Source organism: Lampetra planeri, chromosome 58 (genome assembly GCF_965212315.1).
Source record: "Lampetra planeri chromosome 58, kcLamPlan1.2.h2, whole genome shotgun sequence".
NCBI lineage: Eukaryota > Metazoa > Chordata > Hyperoartia > Petromyzontiformes > Petromyzontidae > Lampetra > Lampetra planeri.
This window is the reverse complement of record NC_136164.1, coordinates 4,652,853-4,675,101: the sequence shown is the minus strand read 5'-3', so window position 1 is coordinate 4,675,101 and position 22,249 is coordinate 4,652,853. Positions and strand designations below refer to the sequence as shown.

General features: G+C 51.2%; 1 protein-coding gene across 3 annotated transcripts in view; it reads right to left on the bottom strand.

Moving 5' to 3' along the window:
• The window catches only part of LOC144736022 (zinc finger CCCH domain-containing protein 7A-like), a 39,282-nt gene extending 35,443 nt beyond the window's left edge, over positions 1 to 3,839 (bottom strand). For all 3 annotated transcript variants that reach the window (XM_078618657.1, XM_078618658.1, XM_078618659.1), the window contains exons 1-2: positions 3,343 to 3,839; positions 1,810 to 1,849 (exon numbers count right to left, since the gene is read on the bottom strand). In XM_078618657.1, the coding sequence (XP_078474783.1) occupies positions 1,810 to 1,849; positions 3,343 to 3,413 (111 nt within the window). In that variant the 5' untranslated portion in view covers positions 3,414 to 3,839. The remainder of the gene's footprint in view (positions 1 to 1,809; positions 1,850 to 3,342) is intronic.
• Between the last annotated feature and the right edge of the window lie 18,410 nt (positions 3,840 to 22,249).

Below are 22,249 nucleotides of genomic sequence, written 5' to 3'. Positions count from 1 at the left end.
AAGTGGGTTAAAAAACGACCGAAAGATTTGCACGGTCGTAAGCGCGCAAGCAAGCAAGCGAACTTAATATAAAGGATTTAAAAAGTTGCCTCGTATAGTTCACGCGGGAGAGTCGTTTCCTCAAGAGAAAAGGCTCTCGACATTTTACCCCGTGTCCAGGTAGTTACGTGTTTTCGCCCGTTAACCAATGGTGCCCCCTCAATTAATTCGACTTTAAAAGGCGGCGGACATGGCACATTTGCCGCCCCTCGTCACTCAAGGTTGGCGCTTTCACGCCGCCGCCCAGAGGCAACCCTTTAGTGGCACGAGTCCGCACCGTCTGCCGTCACAGAGGGTGGTCAAACGATCCAGCGGCATCGGTCGAAAGACAGAAAAGGCCACGGGGGGTGCATCAATTGTTCCAATTTGTCAAACGTCAGAAGTTGCGCGCGCACATTATTTAATTGGGGCAAACCGCAGATAGCATCATCGCGACCCCCCCCGTCCCCTACTGACGGACTATACCGACACGTGAGACGCGGTGCTTTTGTGATAGCCGGCGCGCGGTGCTAATAAGAAAGGTGCAAATACCTAATGCACAAATTAAATGAATGCATATGTTAACCTCCACAAACCCAAACTCTGCCCCCACTATGTGTCATGACCAACAGAGTGCTCAAGCATTTAACAAAAAAAAATCGTCCACACTGCATACCATTGTTTTTGTTTTAATGATTCTAATCAATGGGAAGATCTCTGCAAAATGACAGCGACATGCTGGCGAGCAAGACGGTCAACTTACCACTGCCTGTGGGTTCATGGCAGTTCTAGCCATCCCCACCTTGTACTTTTAAAGTTTGTGCCAACCCACTAATTATGCGGTCTCCATTATCATCGTCTGTTGCAACTTATCAAAAATGACCCACGTGATTACACAGCAATGCCCATAGATATTTAGATCGAATGACCAATAGTGAAAGTTAATGCTCAATTTTGTTCCATCTAACAACTTTCACATCACGAAATTCGTTTCAATCACAAATCAAGTTCAAAATTTATCAGCAATGTGGACTATTTGTAAGCAATCCATACAAGTCGGTGTCGACCATAAATATCTCACTGTCATGATCAAACTTTTCCATCATATCCACCGAGTGGCAGGCACAATATTTTCTATTTGCACAAGTTCCCTGTATAGCAAATGATGTTAGCAAGCACATATTTAAACTATTTAACACTTTCTATTTTACCGGGTAAGGCCCACTGAACTATGTACGTCATTTTCAGAAGCGACCTGACCACAAATGATAGCTCACCTTAGTGGCTTATCGCGTGGAAATTTATAGCAGCAGCACAACACTCTAAACGCACGTCGCTTCTAAATGTGGAGGGAAGAAACGGGAGAAAAATCCACGTCACCACCACGGTGAGTGAGACATGCAAAACTCCAAATATACACGCATTGTCAGGGTCGGTATCGAACCCACGACCTCCTGTATACCAGGCGAGGGAGTTAACGACTGTGGCCCAATACGGCCATGGTGGCCAATATTTCACACAATAAGGTGGCGTGCCCCCCCCCCCCGCCGATTACACACAGCACCAGATGCTACCAAGACCAGCTAGGCAAACAAATCGGCACTGTGGCTAAGCACCACACCGGGCAAACAGAATCAGGCACTCATTTAAGGCAAATTTTTACCGAGAGTATCGTCAGTTTCGTAGCGCGACGCACTAATCGCAACACTACCGCTCCCCGTAGCAATGTGCTAACACACACACACGCAGAACGCAACATTCGAATTGTGCCTACAACACAAGAGACAATACCTTATACTCTTCATCGGAACCAGCAAACGGCAGCGGAGACCTAAACATGGACAGACACACACCGGCATATTGCTTAGTCACAGAACGTGAAAGGCACCCGCAAGAAAGTGCCATCATCCAGTGACAATGTGGGAGCAGGTACATCCCATCATGGGATTGCTCGACGGGCATCTTAAGAAAAACCACCGATTGTAGTGGGTCTTTAAAGTTCACTTATAACACTACTTGTGTTTCTTCTGCCGGTATACTCGTTCTACCCGTAGCCACGACTGTCTATAAACCCATGGCAGTTTTGGCCAGTTAAGATAGTCACGCAAAATTATATATATTTTTAAGCCTATACCGGGACAAAGAAAACCTAGATTTAGGCAGAAGGCACACAGATCATTGACCCGAACCCTAAACGACTGCCAATAAAACCGCTGGAACAGGTTTTTTTTTTATGGCAAACAAGAACCGAAAAAGGTAAGAGGAACTTGTGTAGATTCTTCAAAAGGAAGTTGCAATGCAAATAAGACAAGTTTCAGTTTTGTCACTAAACAAGAGCAGTTTAAAGTTTACAAACTGCGCAATCGACTAATTAACAAAGTGAATACTATATGAACACTCAAAACAGACTTAGTTAAACTGTGTACTTTTCATGCTGGTTTTAGCACCACGGGTATCAAGCTATGACGTGCATTTTCATGCACTCTAAAACGAGTTTCCCATTATATATATGAAAAAAAAATCCTCTTGCAGAGTTCGCACCAAACAATTTACAATGTCGAAAGAAAATGTTACTACTGCACTTTATATTTAACAAAGTGGTGGCCATGCTCCCGACTGTACACAGGACGATTAATGAACTGCCAGATGTTTTCGTTAAGTGCATTTAACTTATATTCTTGGTTCTTTCGGTAAAGTCACGTAGAAGGGAAATAATAAAATATAAATATAAAACAATAAAAATTCTCACGACGTTTCGACTGCAACACAAGCAATCATTTAACTTGCCCAACGAGAAGGCATCAACATTTTTAATTGATCAGCAGCAGCGCATGATCAATAGGCCTGCTGGATTAAAGGGCTTTTCTCTCCCCAAGCTATCTCGTCAACATTCACGATCTCCGCTCAGGAACGGCAGGCATACACACACACCACAACAACACTGTATGCGTCTAAATCGAAACCCAGGGAAACAAGACGTCAAGTTCACTTACAATCGGGGGGGGGGGGGTGAGGGGGGGAAATGTCCCCATACATTTTTAACGCGGCAATCAAGGTTCTAAAAAAACACCGCAAATCTCACGAGAGAGACAGCTAGAAACCTGTCCGATAATTAAATTAACACCTCAAATGCGTGGCCTGACAACCAAACCAAAGCCCCCCCACACACTCAAGCATTTCCAGTTAAAAGGCCTCAGCGGCGTTGCCAGGCCATATGCCACTACCACCACCATCAACCCCACAACGTTATCCCTTCCCTCAATTCCACGTGCAAAGATGATCGTGTTGTTGGTGGTGTTGTTGTTGTGCACGGCGGCGTCTCACTGCAGAAATTCAAGGCCCTCTTTGATGGCCTTCTTTCTCGCCCGTCGATATCCACTCCCGTCCACCTCCATCTTCTTCCAGGTCGGCCAAACAATAACACAAAATATTCGAACGCCGCCACGCACGATGGGACACTTTTGCACGGTCGAGCAAAGACCCGTGCCCTAACAACAACAGCAGTAGTATTATTATTACTAATTGATAATAATTATTTCACGGCCGCCGAGGTCGCTGGCGTTCAGCTACTTCGCCTGCCCCGGTCGCTAAGGCCCCACCACGCTGATCGCGGCCCGACGCATTTCGGCTCGAAATCTTGCGACGCGCCCGGCTTAAACGAAAACGGCTCGGAACGATGGTTCGGCCCCTTCAACGAACGCGCCGGGGCTGGCGATTATTTGTAGCGGCCGCCGAGGTTTCGAGGGGGCAAATTCGCCGACAACTTTTGCACTCGCGCCGCGGCTTCAGACGCGAAGCGGCCGCCTCCATCGCATACTGGCAACCTCTTCCTCCTTTCACCCCCACCACCACCGCCGTGAGGGCGGGGCCTACGTCAGAAAGTGGGCGGGGCAAACTACGAGTGCTGTCATTGGTTGAGACGACTCGGTGGGCGTGGCAGACGGCGGGGTGGGCGGGAATATTGGCGGGAATGGGAGTGGCTGGGGTCTAGGTGGGTGGGGTCTTGGGGGAGGATGGGGGGGGCTAGGTCTGGGTGGGCGGGGTCTTGGGGGAGGATGGGGGGGGCTAGGTCTGGGTGGGCGGGGTCTTGGGGGAGGATGGGGGGGGCTAGGTCTGGGTGGGCGGGGTCTTGTGGGAAGATGGGGGGGGGCTAGGTCTGGGTGGGCGGGGTCTTGGGGGAGGATGGGGGGGGCTAGGTCTGGGTGGGCGGGGTCTTGTGGGAGGATGGGGGGGGCTAGGTCTGGGTGGGCGGGGTCTTGGGGGAGGATGGGGGGGGGGGCTAGGTCTGGGTGGGCGGGGTCTTGTGGGAGGATGGGGGGGGGCTAGGTCTGGGTGGGCGGGGTCTTGGGGGAGGATGGGGGGGGCTAGGTCTGGGTGGGCGGGGTCTTGGGGGAGGATGGGGGGGGCTAGGTCTGGGTGGGCGGGGTCTTGGGGGAGGATGGGGGGGGCTAGGTCTGGGTGGGCGGGGTCTTGGGGGAGGATGGGGGGGGCTAGGTCTGGGTGGGCGGGGTCTTGGGGGAGGATGGGGGGGGCTAGGTCTGGGTGGGCGGGGTCTTGGGGGAGGATGGGGGGGGGCTAGGTCTGGGTGGGCGGGGTCTTGGGGGAGGATGGGGGGGGCTTGGTCTGGGTGGGTGGGGTCTTGGTGGAGAATGGGGGGGCTAGGTCTGGGTGGGCGGGGTCTTGGTGGAGGATGGGGTGGGACTAGGTCTGGGTGGGCGGGGTCTTGGGGGAGAATGGGGGGGGACTAGGTCTGGGTGGGCGGGGTCTTGGGGGAGGATGGGGGGGGGCTAGGTCTGGGTAGGCGGGGTCTTGGGGGAGGATGGGGGGGGGCTAGGTCTGGGTGGGCGGGGTCTTGGGGGAGGATGGGGGGGGGCTAGGTCTGGGTGGGTGGGGTCTTGGGGGAGGATGGGGGGGCTAGGTCTGGGTGGGCGGGGTCTTGGGGGAGGATGGGGGGGGCTAGGTCTGGGTGGGCGGGGTCTTGGGGGAAGATGGGGGAGGGCTAGGTCTGGGTGGGCGGGGTCTTGGGGGAGGATGGGGGTGGGGCTAGGTCTGGGTGGGCGGGGTTTAGGGGGGAATGGGCGGGGCTACGTCTTACTGGGCGTGGCCGACTGAAGGGGGGGGGGCTGAGGCCGAACCCGTGCAAAGCGCTGTAACGGGATTGGATTGCGCCCAATTTCTAGAGAAAAGCCCTCCATATTAGGCCGCCCCTGGACGCTGATTGGCTGACTTTCATTAACATAATTTATAATTAATTATGTGGAAGGTAAGGCCGCCCCTTCACGCTGATTGGCCTCCTTTATCAAGCAGCGCGCCGGGTTGTCAAAAGCGGATGTGACGTTTACGAAACGAGTCCGCAAAGGATTGTGAGAGGAAGTGACGTTCAGCGCTAAGCAACGAACCCTGGGCCCGCGCCTGAGTTCGATTCCCCGCGTCCGCGGCCACTAAACACCGGTGACGCTGATCCGAACCGGTCCTGGGAGCCCCCCTCCAACCCCTTAGGTCGACTCGGCCTCAAACGACGGCTGATTGTGTCATTGTCGCCAGCCGATACTTCGCCTTCGGTAACATGACGTCACTGAGACGGCTGTCGCGGGGTGAGCGCCGCCAAGCGGTCACCCCGCGCGGGCGGTGACGTCACGAGTTGGATGACGTCAGAAGGATTCCCCCCACCACCACCCCTAACCCCACCCCCACGCCCCTTCACACTCCCACACCCCTACACCCCCACCCACTCTAAAAAAGACAACACGTTCTACTTAAATAGACTTTTTAATAAATGTTTTCTTCTACAACATCAGAGTGCAGCGCCACATTAAATACGCACTACAATGACAATAGTTTAAAGCGATTTGAAGCATATTCTATTTGGGGGGGGGGGGGCAGAGCTTTGTGACGTCATATTCGAGGGGGGGTCTGACTTTTTGTGACGTCGTGTGACGAGGGGGAGGGGGGTCAAACATCGTCCAAAATCGCGTGACGTCATTTATGGACGGCCCCCTATTTGAACGTCTTCCACCGTTTCGGTGCCAACAGCCCGAACACCACGCCTTCAAAGATCCCCCGTATCCCATTAACAGACTGTTGGGCAGAGGTGTGGACTCGAGTCATGTGACTTGGACTCGAGTCAGACTCGAGTCATGAATTTGATGACTTGCGACTCGACTTGGACTTGCATAACAATGACTTTGTCCCACCTATGAGATGTGGACTCGAGTCATGTGACTTGGACTCGAGTCAGACTCGAGTCATGAATTTGATGACTTGCGACTCGACTTGGACTTGCATAACAATGACTTTGTCCCACCTCTGCTGTTGGGGCAAGTGCTGTTAGCGAGCACCTATGAAGGCCGGCACAGCACACGAGGTGGTGGGTGACCAGCACCACGCCCGGCCTCCTCTCTCTCCCCAAGTGGCTATGTTTACACACAGCACCAGGTTCTCATTTGAGGCTGAGTCGACCGAGGGGAGGTCCCAGGATCGGTTCAGATAATCGTCACTGGGTGTTGGTCAATCTTAATTTGGAGCTTTCGTGACTGCAGGAATTACTCTTTGGTTCTTTCGGTAAAGTCACGTGTAAAGATAAAATAATGAACTAAATAATTAAATATTTATTATTTACTTTTTTATTTTATCTTTATACGTGAGTGGGTGTTGGTTGTGAGCGGGAATCGAACTCGGTATGCCGGGGGTTACCAGCGTATCGCGCTAACCGCTGCACCACCGCTCCCCAGTGGCTCGTAGTACATCCGGTGACGGTACTTGCTATTATCCACCAGAGGGTGCCAGAAGCATTTCCTAATCTTCTTGGTTCTTTCGGTAAAGACACATAGAAGGGAAGTAATACAATAATAAAAATAAAACATAAAATAATTCTCACGACGTTTCGGCTACAACGCAAGCAGCCGTCTTCAGGTGAAGAATGAGACACTGCCAAGCTTGGAGCTTATATATAAGCTGGGTTGGAGGTGGAAGAAGAGCGCCTTAACAAAGAATGTGTTCACCTGAAGACGGCTGCTTGCGTTGTAGCCGAAACGTCGTGAGAATTATTTTATTCTGTTTTATTATTTTATTACTTCCCTTCTACGTGACTTTACCGAAAGAACCAAGAAGATGAATCCCTGCAGTCACGAAAGCTTTAAATCGACATTTCCTAATCGTTACCAACGCCCCACACTTCAAGCAATACATCAGAGGTCCCCAACTCCCGGAACGCGGACCGCTACCGGTCCGTGGCCTGTTAGGAACCGGACCGCACAGCAGCAGGAGGTGAGAGCGGTGAGTCCGCGCGTGGAACCCGGCCCCATTGTTTTATTATTGACCACTTCCGTCCGCGCCTCTTTCCCGCACTGCGCACTCGTCTCAGTCACACAGTTTTGGTTCCACCAGCCCACAGGGGATTATTGTGTACGTCCGTCCGTCGTGCATCCAAAAATGGGAGGGGTGGGGCTGGGTGGAGAGGGGAGGGTGGAGAGGGGCTGGGTTGGGAGGGAGGGGCTGGGTGGGGAGGGGAGGGTGGGGAGGGAGGGGCTGGGTGGGGAGGGGGAGGGTGGAGTGTGGGGGGTGGGAGGGGTGGGGCTGGGTGGGGAGGGGCTGGTCACCCCGTGGTGCCCTTATAAAACTCAACGTTTAACCTACTCACGGCGGCTTGTGCCCGCCCTCACAGTCGGGCATATTTGCGGAAGTTGCGCATTTTGATGTGACGTCACATTTTTCAACCCCCCCCCTCGTCACACATTGTCACAAATGACTGACCCCCCCCCCCCCTAGGTGCGTGACGTCATTTATGGACGGCCCCTTAACGGTCCTTAATATCGAGTGAGTAAAAGATGCGGGGGGAAAAAGGGGAAGCCCTGCAATTCCCTTTTCACACCACTGCTGCCAGAAAGGCCTCCGACTGGCGTGAGCTCCGCATAGAGCACCTCTCGACGGTACATTGGCCTACTCTTCCACCAGGGTCAATTTGGAAGAGGCCGTAGCACCCCCACACCTCACCCCAAGGTCGTATATTGGGGGGGGGGGGGACACATCCCTCGCCCCCCCCCCATATTCAAATATGCTCAAAATTTCCCCCCCCCAAAATGTTGCTATGAAATAGATTTCTGTTTATACGATTGTGGTTATGGTTGTACTTTATTAATCCCTAATCTCTGCCATTACATACAATGAAACAAGAAAAGGTAAAAAAAGAAAAAATAGAGCAATGTAATACAATACACTATTCGACATTATTGTAATAAATAAATTAAAAGTCCATCCTATGTGTTAGTGAATTTGTTTTATATTTTAGGCAGGAAATTCGTTTTCTAATTTAGGTTTTTTATGGGTGGGGGGACCCCCCTGGAAGATTTAGTCCCCCCCAATGTCCACTCCATGGCTACGGCCTTGCTTTACCCCACAGCACGCAGCCCGTCGACCCACTCACTGCCGTGCACCCATTCGCAATGCTGGGTCGACGGCAGGCGGTAAGATTTCAGGAACGTTTCCATTATTTAAACTGCCGCGCCTGGAGATCGAACGGGCGACTCCTGGGTTTACAAGCCCAGCGGTGTTGCACATTGCACCGTCACAGGTACATTTTTGGCGACAAGCTAAAATAATTGCAGCGTGTGTCTGCAAACGGGAACTTGTCGCGAGCATTGTGCGACTGAGAATTAACAGTGACTGATGTTATCAAACCCGAACATTTAGATTTATTTTAACTCACAACGACAAGGACACGTAGGCCAGTGGGAAGTTTTTTTTATTCCGGTTATGTAATGGTTTAGGTAACACGAGAGGACCAAGATAGAAAATCGGAGCCTACAGTGAGCAGCTCAAAGTCAAGCTGGCTTAGAATAGATTCCTTAAATCGAATCTATAAATCAAATCTCCAAAAACGGGCGCCAGTCAATCTCTTCTCCTGTGTTAAAGAAGTCGCACTCGCACGCGGACACATCATATCCATCCAGCTTTGAAGATTTCAGGATCACAGGGGCAAGCAATGTTGGTGAGCACCTATTAACGCTAGCATCCCACCCCAGTGGGTTAGTAGTGTGGATAGCACCGTGTTCGACCACCCTTTACCGTCAATTTCTCAAGAGCCCTGAAGAAAGGCATAGGTTTTGCCCTGAGCCTCAGAGATTTCATCGGACCTCAGAAGAGACCTCATCTGGCATTTTGCCCTGGCCCTCCAATATGTCGTTGGTCCGGCATTGCCAATGCTGCAGTTTAAACGCTGCATTCAGAACCGACCCTAGACCTTTGGGGGCCCTAAGCAAAATTTGGTTGGAGGCCCCTTTGATGTATGATTTTTTTCACCCACTAGCTAGCAGTGACTCTAGGGGGCCCTCTGCTGGCCACGGGGCCCTTTGCAATTGCAAGGGTCGCTTAGTGGCTGGGCCGGCTCTGGCTGCATTCGATACTGTACCCGCTTTAGGAGACAGCGAAACACGATGATCACATATCACTTGCCGTTGTCGTTAGAACACAATTGAGAATTGAACCCAGGTCCACCAAGAATTTAAAGCACAGTGTGTCAACCACTGCACCTCCACACACTCCACACACAGCTTGCATCGCCCTTGTTGCATTTTTTTCCAGTTGAGCTGTATGTGGGTGTACGTATGTTGAACTTATTTCGCGCCGTACGTAGCCAACCGTGCTTATCGGAGGTGCGAGTCAATGATGCTCAGTAAGTGCCCCAACAACTGTACAGTACTCTGAAACTGAATTCCCTTCCCCACCACTGCCTCTTATCCATCATTGGGTCCGGGTTTGATAGTCCACGAAATTGGCTTTCGTGTGTCCGGGTCACAGCAACTGATTTATACCGATATCTTTCATGGGTTTTCGTGTTAAACGTTATGACAGCAGTGTACTGCGATAACAGACCTCGTCCCGAGTGATAAATGTCTGGGTTTTGATTATAGAGTGCACAGATTGGTGGACCTAATCTGTCCCCATCACCACCGGATGCCCCGAAGCATCAAGCCACATGCCCCATTGGCTGCTATCTAAACAGCTCGGGTTACCACTTGTCATAATTTTTCTAGGATTATTGATGTTGCTGTTCTGGGAAAGCTACGTATTTCCAGCACATTAACAGTATTTGTTTTTTTTTCAGTTGCATAATAATAATAAACCACTGGATACAACGTGTTCTGCCTCACAACAGATATGGGGGTGTGTTTACACAGGAACTTCCTGATATGATGGTGTTGAGTTTGGTCACGTGACCATGACGTTACAATTTCGATTTAAAGCTTTCGTGACTGCAGGGATTCATCTTCTTGGTTATTTCGGTAAAGTCATTCAGACGCTGTCTCCCCAACAGACCTGGTCTTCACCTGAGGACAGCTGCTTGCGTTGTGGCCGAAACGTCGTGAGAATTATTTCATAATGTTTTATTTTATTATTTTATTACTTCCCTTCTACGTGACTTTACCGAAAGAACCAAGAAAAAGGACGTTACAAGTTAAGGGTCTCTAAGCCACGAGGCCAGGCAGGGGTGTCGGCCATTGCAAAGAGTACGAAATGGAGGCAACACGTTCCTTCGGAGTGGGCAGGTAGGAACTTGGTTGGACAGCGCATTCGTGCACGACAGAAAGCTCGCGGTCACGTGACGCACTTCAACCAATCCGGGAGTGTACATGTTTGGGAGGGGCTATGCACGACAGACAAATAATCCCTGGTGGGCAGTGTTGAACTGTTGTTCCTACCTGTATAATTAGCGTCTCAGTGAAGACGGGTGCATCTGTTCATTGTGGGACTTTAAGAAGCATTGTCTGTAAGTTCGTTTATGTTCTTATAATACTGGGAATGCTGTTATAATGTTAGGATTGCCGTTATAATTCTGTGAATGTCTTTATAATGCTGTTAAATTGTTATGATAAATATGAGGCCTAGTTAACAACGAAGCCTGCCACTTGCATTATTGTTTATGTTATTTGTAGTTGGATGAGTCAAGCCAGACTTGGGCTCATGTAGTTTTAATGCATTCTTGAGAGCAAGGATGAAGAAGTATCTCATCCACAGTTCAGTGTTATGCGCAGTGCTGTACATTTGGGCTGCAGTATGGTGATTACACAAAGTGACCTGATTTAACACAGTAGCTTATTCTCTTGTTGTATATCTATTCAGTGCTAATGTAGGTGCCTGTTCCATCCAGGACCTATTATTGAGATTCATGTTATCTAAGACAATGTTATGATGCTGCAGTGTTCATTCATTGTATTGATATTGCAAGTATTAACAGATGCTATATTTTGTGCTGTGTTTTTACATCAGTTTTACCTCGTTCTATTCATTCAATACGTTGGAGTCGGATGTTCACCCTGGCTCTGAAAGTTTATTGAATGCGAGGTTAACTACTCGGATAGTGGTGCAACGCAGCGCACCTCGAGGCCGAGACACAATGAATGTACATGCAGTCAGCTTCCCTCTTCCCGGTATCGTGAGCTGTTCTTCCTCCAGTGATATGTCCTGGGTCTTTTTTCCCATTCAATCAGAGGTGGCAAACCTACACACAGCTAAATCTTCACTTGAAGCTTTCGTGACTGCAGGAATTAATATTCGTGGGTCTTTCGGTAAAGTCACGTAGATAGGTTCAAAGAAAATAACGATTGCTTGTGTTGCGATCGAAACGTCGTAGTTTTTTTGTTATTTTTGTTATTTTCTTTGAACCTATCTAAGTGACTTTACCGAAAGAGCCCAACAATATGGACTACACACAGCTGTTACTCAAGGCAAGGATCCGTGGAGAATATCGATCACTCGCGAGAAGGCGCAACATCCTCCGACTTCGCTCACAATCTGGGTGCCCTCATACTCAAGTGGCAGATACATTTTAGGAAGAATTATCCATACAGGAGGTCTGCGAAAATTAAAACGTCCCCATATCGACCGTTGTTGTTTTCACAGCAGTTGAAACAATGGGATAGTTTTTTCAGATGTCTGGTTGGCGGTGGAAGAGTAGACCAAAATACATTACAGAGGGGCTGTCTGGCCCAATGGAGTGACGCGTGCAATAAATTGCAGGGCTGCAGCTTAACTTTCAGACGACTAATAATTGTTTTTTTACCCTTCTATCTGGCAACAAAACTGACACCTTTTTTTTGTTGCCAGATAGAAGGGTAAAAAACCAATTATCATATTTTTTACTGCCAAATGAGGTTCCAATGGTTTCAGACGACTGTTACACAAAATGAAGGTGCCTTTTTCTGTAGCCGGAGCCGTACCCAGGGTACACAGGGAATCGGGGCGACTGCCCCCACTCTCCCTAATCGCGCTTCTGCGTCACGGTCTCAGATGTAATACTTCCGGTTTAGTGTGCAGGCGTCGTGGGGGAGGGAGCTCACAGTGTGATTTGCCCCGTTGCCCCGCACCCTTCCTATGGATGGCCCTGCCTTTGACCTCACATGGAGGTCAAAGGCATAAAGGGAAGTCCTTTGACCTCCCTATATGCCGATGAACAGGGCACCACGGTGGCTTGATGTTAACTACCCTCGCCTGATATACAGGGGGTTGTGGGTTAGATCCCGACCCTGACCATTGGATATTTGGAGTTTGCATGTGTCTCTCCCCATGGTCACGTGGATTTTTCTCAGGGTCCTCCGGGTTTTCCCTCCACACTTAAAATGAATGTGACTATTTGGCTGCTAGACATTTCCACGTGATAAGCCACTTCGTGGAGCTATCATTTGTGGTCGGTTCTGAAAAAGAGCTATGCAGCGCAGTAGGGTTTACCTGGTGAAATAATACGATAATAATTTACAGTTTAGTTGATTAGCACGGTTGGCTACATATGGTGCGAAAGAAGTTTAATATACACACATCAGACATGGAGACCCACGAGGTCCCTCGACCAAACCATTTAGATCTGCAAACGACTGAATGTAAAAAAGTACTCGAATGTAAAGCCCTTTTGTCAATCCACTGCTGGATGAGAGCCAGAACTGAATCGACACAAATTTCGATTTAAAGTTTTCGTGACTGCAGGGATTCATCTTCTTGGTTCTTTCGGTAAAGTCACGTAGAAGGGAAGTAATAAAATAATAAAAATAAAACATAATAAATAATTTTCACGACGTTTCGGCTACAACGCAAGCAGCCGTCTTCTACGTGACTTTACCGAAAGAACCAAGAAGATGAATCGACACATTTATACTGAATAACTAAAAATATTTTTAGGGAAATAAATTTGTGGCCAGTTACGTGGGTACATTTAAAAACAGGGAACCCCACCCAAACCTCCCACGCCACTTCCTGCCTCTCGAAGGGCCATGTTCGTGCTTGTCAAGGAACGGAGCCAATAAGTGGATGTCAAAAATAATCGGGACACGTATGCACCTCTATGTACCGTGGATTATCGATTATCCGGCGGCTTCGGATTTAAAAAAACGCCAGACAATCACTAAATGAATCATTATTTTAAAATAGCTTATTTTTGCTCAACTTGAATGACATGTTTTTGGGTGTTGTGTACACGTGTAATGTAGGACTCCGGAGACAATACACTATGGAGGCACCTTATTTATTACTCAAAACTTGCACTTACACTCGCTAGCACATAGCACAACACTGACCGCTAGCAACGATGGCGCCAACTGACTAGATAGCTGGCTGACTACCTAGCAACGGCCACGTCGAGCGATGACAAAGACGGCAGCGACGACGGTGGCGATGAAGACGGCAGAAACGACGAGACGACCCCGACTCCCACGGACAACCCAGAGCTCCCTCTCTCGCCCCCTTTTATGCTTCCAGCGGGGCCCGGCCCCGCCCTGGCCACGCCCCCCTTCTCGAACCTTCTTGCTGGTTCTGGGGGCTTATTCAAGATGGATCACCTTCCGTGACCCTTGGCCCAGTTCTTCTCCCTTCCATGACTCTTGCTCCAGTTCTTCCCCCTTTGTGGACACTGCCGTGTGTCCTGTCTCCCCTTGGGTGGGTGCACCTGCAATTGCTACTTCTGGCCGCCAGTCGGCGCTGCTACACTACACATGTTTTTTTGGTGTTTTAAATGTGTTTACAACATGAAAGTGGCATAAATAAAGATACAAATAGACAACAAATGTATATCCAACTTTAAAAAGTTACCGTATTTACTGTGCCGTATTTGCCACTCTAATCTCGAAGACTCTGCAGCATGGGGGTGATGTATAAACAGTAGTGCATTATTTTAATTGTTCAAGTTGTATGTAGAGTATAGTGTATCGTATATATTTGACACTTTGTCACACACGCCGATCTCGATCACAGTTCTTGGAGCGGTTTCACAGAATCGGGCACTGGGACCACCGGATAATGTTGGAAGCAGCCGGATAATATAAGCCATTATCAATTGTACGCTGAACTTCTTTCGCATCGTACTTAGGCAACCGTGCTAATCGGTGGTGCAGTGTTGAGTCTCTAGGCAGTGTTAGTCTAACGGTAGTGTTAGTGTATGGGTAGTGTTCGTCTATTGGTAGTGTTCGTCTATGGCAGGGGTGGGGAACGTCCGGCCCGTGGGCCGTGTAAGGCCCGCAAAATAATTTGGTGTGGGCCTTCCAAGGCAACCGCAGATAGGACTTGAAATTCACTAAATCTCGGAGCAAACCTGGAAAAGCAGTTGCGAGTAGCAACATCATCAATACCAGCTAACATCACACGCCTCGCCAAAGAGAAGCATTTCCAGCCATCACATTAGGGGTGAGTTGATTAAATGTTTGACCAAATATAACGGGCTCATTTTTAAGTTAATAATTTTGTATGGCCGGCGATTGATGTTATAAATATCCAAATGTCCCTTGGCAGAAAAAAAGGTTCCCCGCCCCTGGTCTATGGGTAGTGTTAGTGTATGTGTAGTGTTCGTCTATGGGTAGTGTTAGTCTATGGGCTGTATGTTATATATGTATGTTGAACTTATTTCGCACCGTACGGAGCCAACCGTGCTATCGAGAGGCTAGCTAGCTCTTCAGCCGAATGTGATAAGCCAGGAATTTAACAAAAAAAACATTAAATAACAAGAACTGTTCCACTCGTGAAAGTGCACGTACCATGATGTATCACCTGTCTCAAAAAACACGCGTCAAGTGTTCCTGTTCAAATATGCCTTGGTGGCCAAGTGCATACAACTACGCCAAAGGGCAGAGGCGCAACCCTGCAATTGCTTGCTCGCGCTACCGCTGGCAGAAGGGCCCTCTCTTAGAGGGGGGCTCTAAATTGGGCCTCCTCTCGAGAGTCTGTTTGCCCTTCTCATCTACACGCTGGTTCGGTACATTGGGGGAGGTGAAGGGGTTACCCACGCCGCTTTATTCCACCACAGGCGAGCTGCCTACACGGTCCAACTGTTGAGTTCTCATAAGCGCTGCGTGGACACAGAGGTGCCACATCGGGAGATCGAAAATGTTCGAGCCAGTGGAGGCCTCCTGGATTCTACTGTAAGGCCAAGTGTGAAAACGATAACCTGAGCTGTGGGTGCGCGTGTGTGTGTGCCGGTCATGTAGCCCGCATGCCCAGCCACCGCATGCCTAAACAGCTTTTGTTCGGCCGGATCGAGGGGGCTAAACGGGCGCGGCACGGGCTAGAGAAGAGATGGAGTGATGTGGTACAGGAGGATGTGGAGCTGAGTGGACTTGCCGATGACTGGTACCAGCGGTGTCAAGATCGGCCTAAGTGGAGGAGGCTCGTGAAGGACGCTACTGGGCAGTAGGAGGCAGTCGCCCTCCAACAACAACGGAAGGCGACGCTTACAATAACGAGCAGAGCGCCGGGTGGCTAAAGCACAGCAAGTTGGCACAGTAGGGGGCACAGGTGGTGCATCAGCCAGTCATCTCAGTCATCTCGGTCAGTCGACCCGTGGCACCTGGGTCTGCCCCGTCACCTGCCAGCGGGCGTTCGACGCTTCACGTGGCCTCAAGGTGCACATGGCCTGGCACAAGCGTCGTGGTGACGTCACCGCTACTTAGTGGCGAATGGCGGTTGTTATTGTTGCCGGCTGTCATTTGAGTATCGTAGTGGTGGTTAACCAGGTAAAGCTCTTTTTCAAAAGCGATCTCGCCACAAATGATAGCTCAACGAAGTGGCTTATCATCACGTGGACATTGAAAGCAGCCAAACACTCGAAATGCGTGATGTTGATTATGAAAAATTCACACGTCCACAGGGAGAGACGCACGCAAAATCCAAATATACAGCAGCAGACGTCAGGGTCAGGATCGAACCCACGAGCCCCCTGCATACCAGACGAGGTAGTTAACATCTCCTAGCCACCGTGACTTGTTGCAGAGGTTCACGGTTCGAATCCAGTGGGCCGCCCCGGTCATTACCGCGGGCGAAACGACCGTGATGATGCTTCACAACAAAGCTGTAGCCATGGAGTCAACATTGGGGGGGACCAAATCTTCCAGGGTGTCTGGAGGTCCAAACCCAGAAATAATATAAAAATTTGAACATTCATTTCCTGCCTAAAATATTAAAAAATTTAATGTCTAATAGTGTATTGTATTACATTGCTCTGTTTTTTCTTTTTTTACCATTTCTTGTTTCACTGTATGTAATGGCAGAGATTAGGGATTAATAAAGTACAACCATAACCACAATCATATAAACAGAAATCTACGCATTGATATATATGAAGACAAGTCCAGATATTGTGGCCAAGGTTTAGCAAATTGTTGTTTTTATTTACATAGCGAATGATTTTTTAATAGCAATATATTCGGGGGGGGGGCATTTTGAGCATATTTGAATATTGGGGGGGTGATGTGGGGGGATGTCCCCCCCCCTCTCCCCAATATATATGATAATTACGGCCTTGCTTCACAACAAAGCGGTTTATCACGTGAACATTTTTTTCCCGCAGCCAAATAATAATCCGAAACCCGTGCGTCTCTCCTCCCCCGCCCCGAGTTAAATTCTCGGTTCACGGCGAACATCAGTGGCGACGATGCCCCGGGCTCAGGTCCCCCACCCCCACGAACCTCCCCGAGCTCGACTCGGCAGCCAGGTGCGTAACAGAAACAACAACAACAACAAACAGGCACCTGCCCAGGCCCGTGGCACGACAGCTCACACACCACCCCAGCCTGGCTTTAGAAGCCATCCAACGAAAGGTGGTTGGGTGGGTGGGTGGTTTGGTGGGTGGGGGGGTGGTTGGTTGGGTGGATGGTGGTTGAGTGGGTGGATGGTGGTTGAGTGGGTGGTTGGTGGGTGGTTGGGTGGGTGGTTGGTGGTTGGGTGGGTGGTGGGTGGATGGATGGGTGGATGATTGGTTGGTGGGGTGGGTAGTGTGTGAGTGAGTGGGTAATGGTTGGGTGGGTGGGTGGTTGAGTGGGTGGTGCGTGCGTGTCATCCGACAATTTGGCAACGTGGGCACTCCGAACGCACACAGTTGGCGAGCCCCCAGCGGCAGCTTGCGTCAAGGAACTGGAGTGGTGGTGGCGGTGGGTGGGGGTTGGTGGTGGCGGTGGGTGGGGGTTGGTGGTGGTGGTGGTGGTGGGGGTTGGTGGTGGTGGGGGTTGGTGGTGGTGGGGGTTGGTGGTGGTGGGGGTTGGTGGTGGTGGGGGTTGGTGGTGGTGGGGGTTGGTGGTGGTGGGGGTTGGTGGTGGTGGGGGTTGGTGGTGGTGGGGGTTGGTGGTGGTGGGGGTTGGTGGTGGTGGGGGTTGGTGGTGGTGGGGGTTGGTGGTGGTGGGGGTTGGTGGTGGGGGGGACCCCGCGTGTATTTATAGCGGGGCCGGCCTCGGCCAGGCGACTTCGTCGCAAGTTCAAGCGGGGCTCTGCGGTGGCGGTGGCGCTCTGCGGTGAAGCCCACGGCTGGTGGTGGTGTAGTGGTGGTGGCTCCTTCTCATAGGAGGTGAGAGAACTCCCCAAGCCCCTCTCTGCCTGTCTCTCTCTCTGTGTGTTTGTCAGTCAACGTGTTATTGTTGTTGCTGCTGCTGTTCGTTGTTGCGCAGCGGTGGCGCTCGGGTTTGTGTTTAAGCTTCCCCTGTTCGACGAGTTGCCCGGTATCGATCGATATCACCCCCCACCCACCCACAACAACAACAACTAATCTGGTTGTGGTGGTGGTGGTGGAGAGTTGTGCACCTTCCGATTACATGCAATCCACGGCCGACGATTTTTCCGAACCGGTCCTGGGCCGACTCCCTCCTAGGTCGACTCGGCCTTAAACCGGTGCGGTGTGGATCATGATGAGGATCATGATGAGGATCATGATACCAGGCAAGGGACCAGGGGTGTCTACGATGGATAACGAACCTCACCGTGGGCGCCCCGTTTGCTTCTATCGCGGCCTCTCTCGGCACTTGCCCCGCACGGCACGGGAGGTTACACGAGGTGGGAGCTTTGTCTTTGTAATGGTGCAGGTGGTGGTGGTTGTTGTTGTTGTGGTTGTTGTTGTGTGGTGAAGAAGCTGTGGCCTACGAATGCCCGGGGTTCGATTCCCACGCTCGAACTGCCGACCGGTTCCATTGAGCTTCCCCCCCCCCCCAGGTCGACTCAGCCTTAAATAAAAACGAGTTACCCCCCCACCCCCCCCCGTGTTGTAAACCATCACCACTTGGGGGGGGGGGGGTGTGGGAGAGACAAAGGCGGTCGGGGCCGTGGCGTTTGACCACCACCCCCTTGGGCCTCCCATCATCGATCGCTCCTCGCGAGCGGTTGTCAAGGGAACCGTTCGGGGTGGTGGTGGTTGTTGTGGTGGTTGTGGGTGTTGTGGTGGTGGTTGTGGTGGGGGAGCCGCTCGGGTTGGTGGTGGTTGTTGTTGTGGTGGTGGTGGGGGAGCCGCTCGGGGTGGTGGTTGTTGTTGTTGTGCTGGTGGTGGCTGTTGTGGTGGTTGTTGTGGTGGTGGTGGGGGAGCCGCTCGGGGTGGTGGTGGTTGTTGTGGTGGTGGTTGTGGTGGTGGTTGTTGTTGTGGTGGGGGAGCCGCTCGGGGTAGTAGTGGTGGTTGTTGTGGTGGTGGTGAGGGAGCCGCTCGGGGTGGTGGTGGTTGTGGTGGTGGTGGTTGTTGTTGTGGTGGTGGTGGTGGGGGAGCCGCTCGGGGAGGGCCCCGCTGATAACGGCGCCCTTGCCCGCGCAGGCTACCCGGGTATATGCGGGGAGCTTTGTCTTTGTCTGTAGCCAGGTGGTGGTGGTGGTGGTGGTTGTTGTTGTTGTGGTGGTGGTTGTTGTGGTTGTGGTAGTGGCGGCGATGCCCCCCGGTTCGATTGCCGCTCTTGATTAAATTGCCGGTTCCCGTGCCTCCGCCTAGGTCGACTCAGCCTTAAAAAACAAAACGCGAGTCCCCGGTGCGGCGTGTAAAGATCACCAGCACTTGGGGGTGGCGGGGGAGAGACAAAGGCGGCCCTCTCGGCCTTCGTAGATCGCTGCTCGCGAACAGCGCTCGCCTGCCCCCTTCACTGCCCCCTTCACTGCCCCGTTGACTGTCCCCTTCACTGCCCCCTTGACTGCCCTGTTGAGGGCCTCACGGAGGGGAGTTGCGGTCTCTGTTCCCTGGTACAGAGCAGATGTCCCGGGGGGGGCTGCAGTGCCCCCCACCCCCCACCACCATCACCCCCCCCCCACTACCCCCACCACCACACACCACCCACCACCACCCCCCACCATCACCTCCCCACTCACCACCATCACCCCCCACCCACCACCACCATCACCCCCCCCACCCACCACCATCACCCCCCACCCACCACCACCATCACCCCCCACCAACCACCACCATCACCCCCCCCAACCACCACCATCACCCCCCCACCACCCACCACCATTACCCCCCCCCACCCACCACCATCACCCCACCCACCACCATCACCCCCCACCAACCCCCCCCCCACCCACCACCACACCCCCACCCCCCCACCACTCCCCACCCACCACCACCACCCACCACCACCTCTATCATCGGCCGCTGCTGCTGCTGCCCCTGCCGCTGCTGCTCCTGCCGCTGCTGCCCCTGCTGCTGCTGCTGCCCGCGTTCTCTCTCTCTGTCTCGCGACGCCCGGGAACCATTGTTCAGTGGCGGCGGGAGGAGGAGCGGTGGCGCAACGGTTAGCGCACCCGCACGATAACATCTCACCACCACCACCACACCCCCTTCTCCATCCAGCCACCCCGGTCGCTGCCGGTCAATCATCTGGCACCCCCCCCCCCCCCGTGGGTTCTTCAGCATTCACTGCTTTGCCATCCCCTACTCCCCCAGCACCACCGTGATGTATGAATGATGTGGCGATGCAGAGTTGGTGCAATGGTGCATGCATATTTTTTTGTTATTAAAAAAAAATAACCCCCTCGCCAGATACGTTGTCCTCTAAAGGAGCTCCTCCGTTGCCCGAAACGTCGCCTATTGTGTATATTTTTCGCCCTTTAAGGCCCGTAGCCAAAGGCCGTTGGGGGGGGGAGCCTTCATCCAGCAGTGGACTGTACAAGACCTTGCCTTGCACAGTCCGCTGTTGGATGTGCAAGGCCCTGCTTTTGCCTCATAAGTACAGAAAAATGGCTATTATTCCCCGCTAACTTTGCTTTTGTGACCAGGACAGTGATATTTTGAAATTTACCTATTTTCCAGAACATTCCAGATAGATTCAGTGCTGAGTATACTTGGAGTAACTTCTATAACATTCTAGAACTTTCCAGTAATATAAATAGTAGTATAAATACAGGGGCCTTAAGCCCACCAGTTCAGTTTAGTTCCAGCTGCCTAAGTGGATACATATCTGCATTTTTCTGAAATGGCATCAAGAGGCTGCAAGCATCCGGCAGACGCATTTTGCTATGTCTGCGGCCAATTAAGACGAGCGAAAAAGTGCTTTGTGGAAGCATCTGCTAAGATGTGTGAGGCCTACAAGGCATATTTCGGCATGCCTGTCGGGGATCAAGACAAATCCTGGGCACCTCATTTCACCTGCGAGCAATGAAAAAATAATCTGGAAGGTAAGATTAACAATTGTTGCTTGGAATTTTAGGTTATAAAATTTGTAAAAAAAAATTATTGTAAGTTAAAAAATTTAAAATGTTTTACAATTTTCAATGTTTTTGAAAAAATATATAATGAAAAATGTTGCGAGAAACTCTTAAACATTAGTCATGGGTGAAATAAATGTATTTTTGTAGGATGGTACAGAGGGGAAAAGAGAGCCATGAAGTTTGCTATCCCAAGAATTTGGCGGGAACCCACTGACCACTCAAGCAACTGCTGCTTCTGCATGGCGGACCCTTCCAAACGTCGGACTGGCAAGAATGCACCTGCTATCACGTATCCAGACCTTCCTTCATCCATCGCCCCGGTGCCACACTGCCATGAGCTCCCCGTACCCACTCCTCCGGAGAGAGAGCAGCCGTCTTTAGAAGACAGCAGCAAGTCAGAGAGCGAGGAAGACGTAGATCCAGGTGACAATTTCAGAGGTGGAGCTGAGGAGAGAGACCCATGCTACCCCAACCAAAAAGACCTCAACGACTTGATCAGAGATCTTGGTCTCACCAAGTCCCAATGCCCGGCTTTTGACGTCGCGGCTAAAGCAGTGGAACTTGTTGGATGAAAGTGTGCAAGTCGCAGATCAGAGGAAGCGTCACCAACCTTTTTGCAGCTTCTTCACCCGTCAAGATGGGCTTTGCTTCTGTTCGAGGCTATCGGAATCGCCTGTAACCAGAATGAGTGGCTCCTCTTCATTGACAGCTCATCCAGGAGCCTCAAAGCCGTGCTGCTCCATAATGGTAACAAATACCCGTCTCTTCCCCTGGCTCACTCGGTGCACCTCAAAGAGGATTACAACAGCATCAAGACCTTGCTTGGACGCCTTGAAGTATGATGAGTATGGCTGGGAGGTCATCGGAGACTTCAAAATCGTGTCATTTCTGATGGGTCTCCAAGGCGGTTTTACCAAGTTTCCCTGCTATCTTTGCCTTTGGGACAGCAGGGACACCAAGGCGCACTACCACAGGCGGGACTGGCCACAGCGGACCGAGTTCTCTGTGGGGAGGAACAACGTCAAGTGGGAGCCACTGGTGGACCCCGGAAGGTGCTGATGCCACCACTGCACATCAAATTGGGCCTTATGAAACAATTTGGTAGAGCTGTAGATAAGGAGTCGGCAGCCTTCAAGTACCTTCAATAATTATTCCCTAAGCTGTCTGAGGCAAAGTTCAAAGCCGGTGTCTTCATCAGACCACAGATAAAGAAGATCCTGGAGTGCAATGAATTCCCCAATAATCTCACTAGTAAGGAGAAAGCGGCTTGGAGCAGCTTTGTCGCAGTGGTTCGTGGCTTCCTGGGCAATCACAAAGT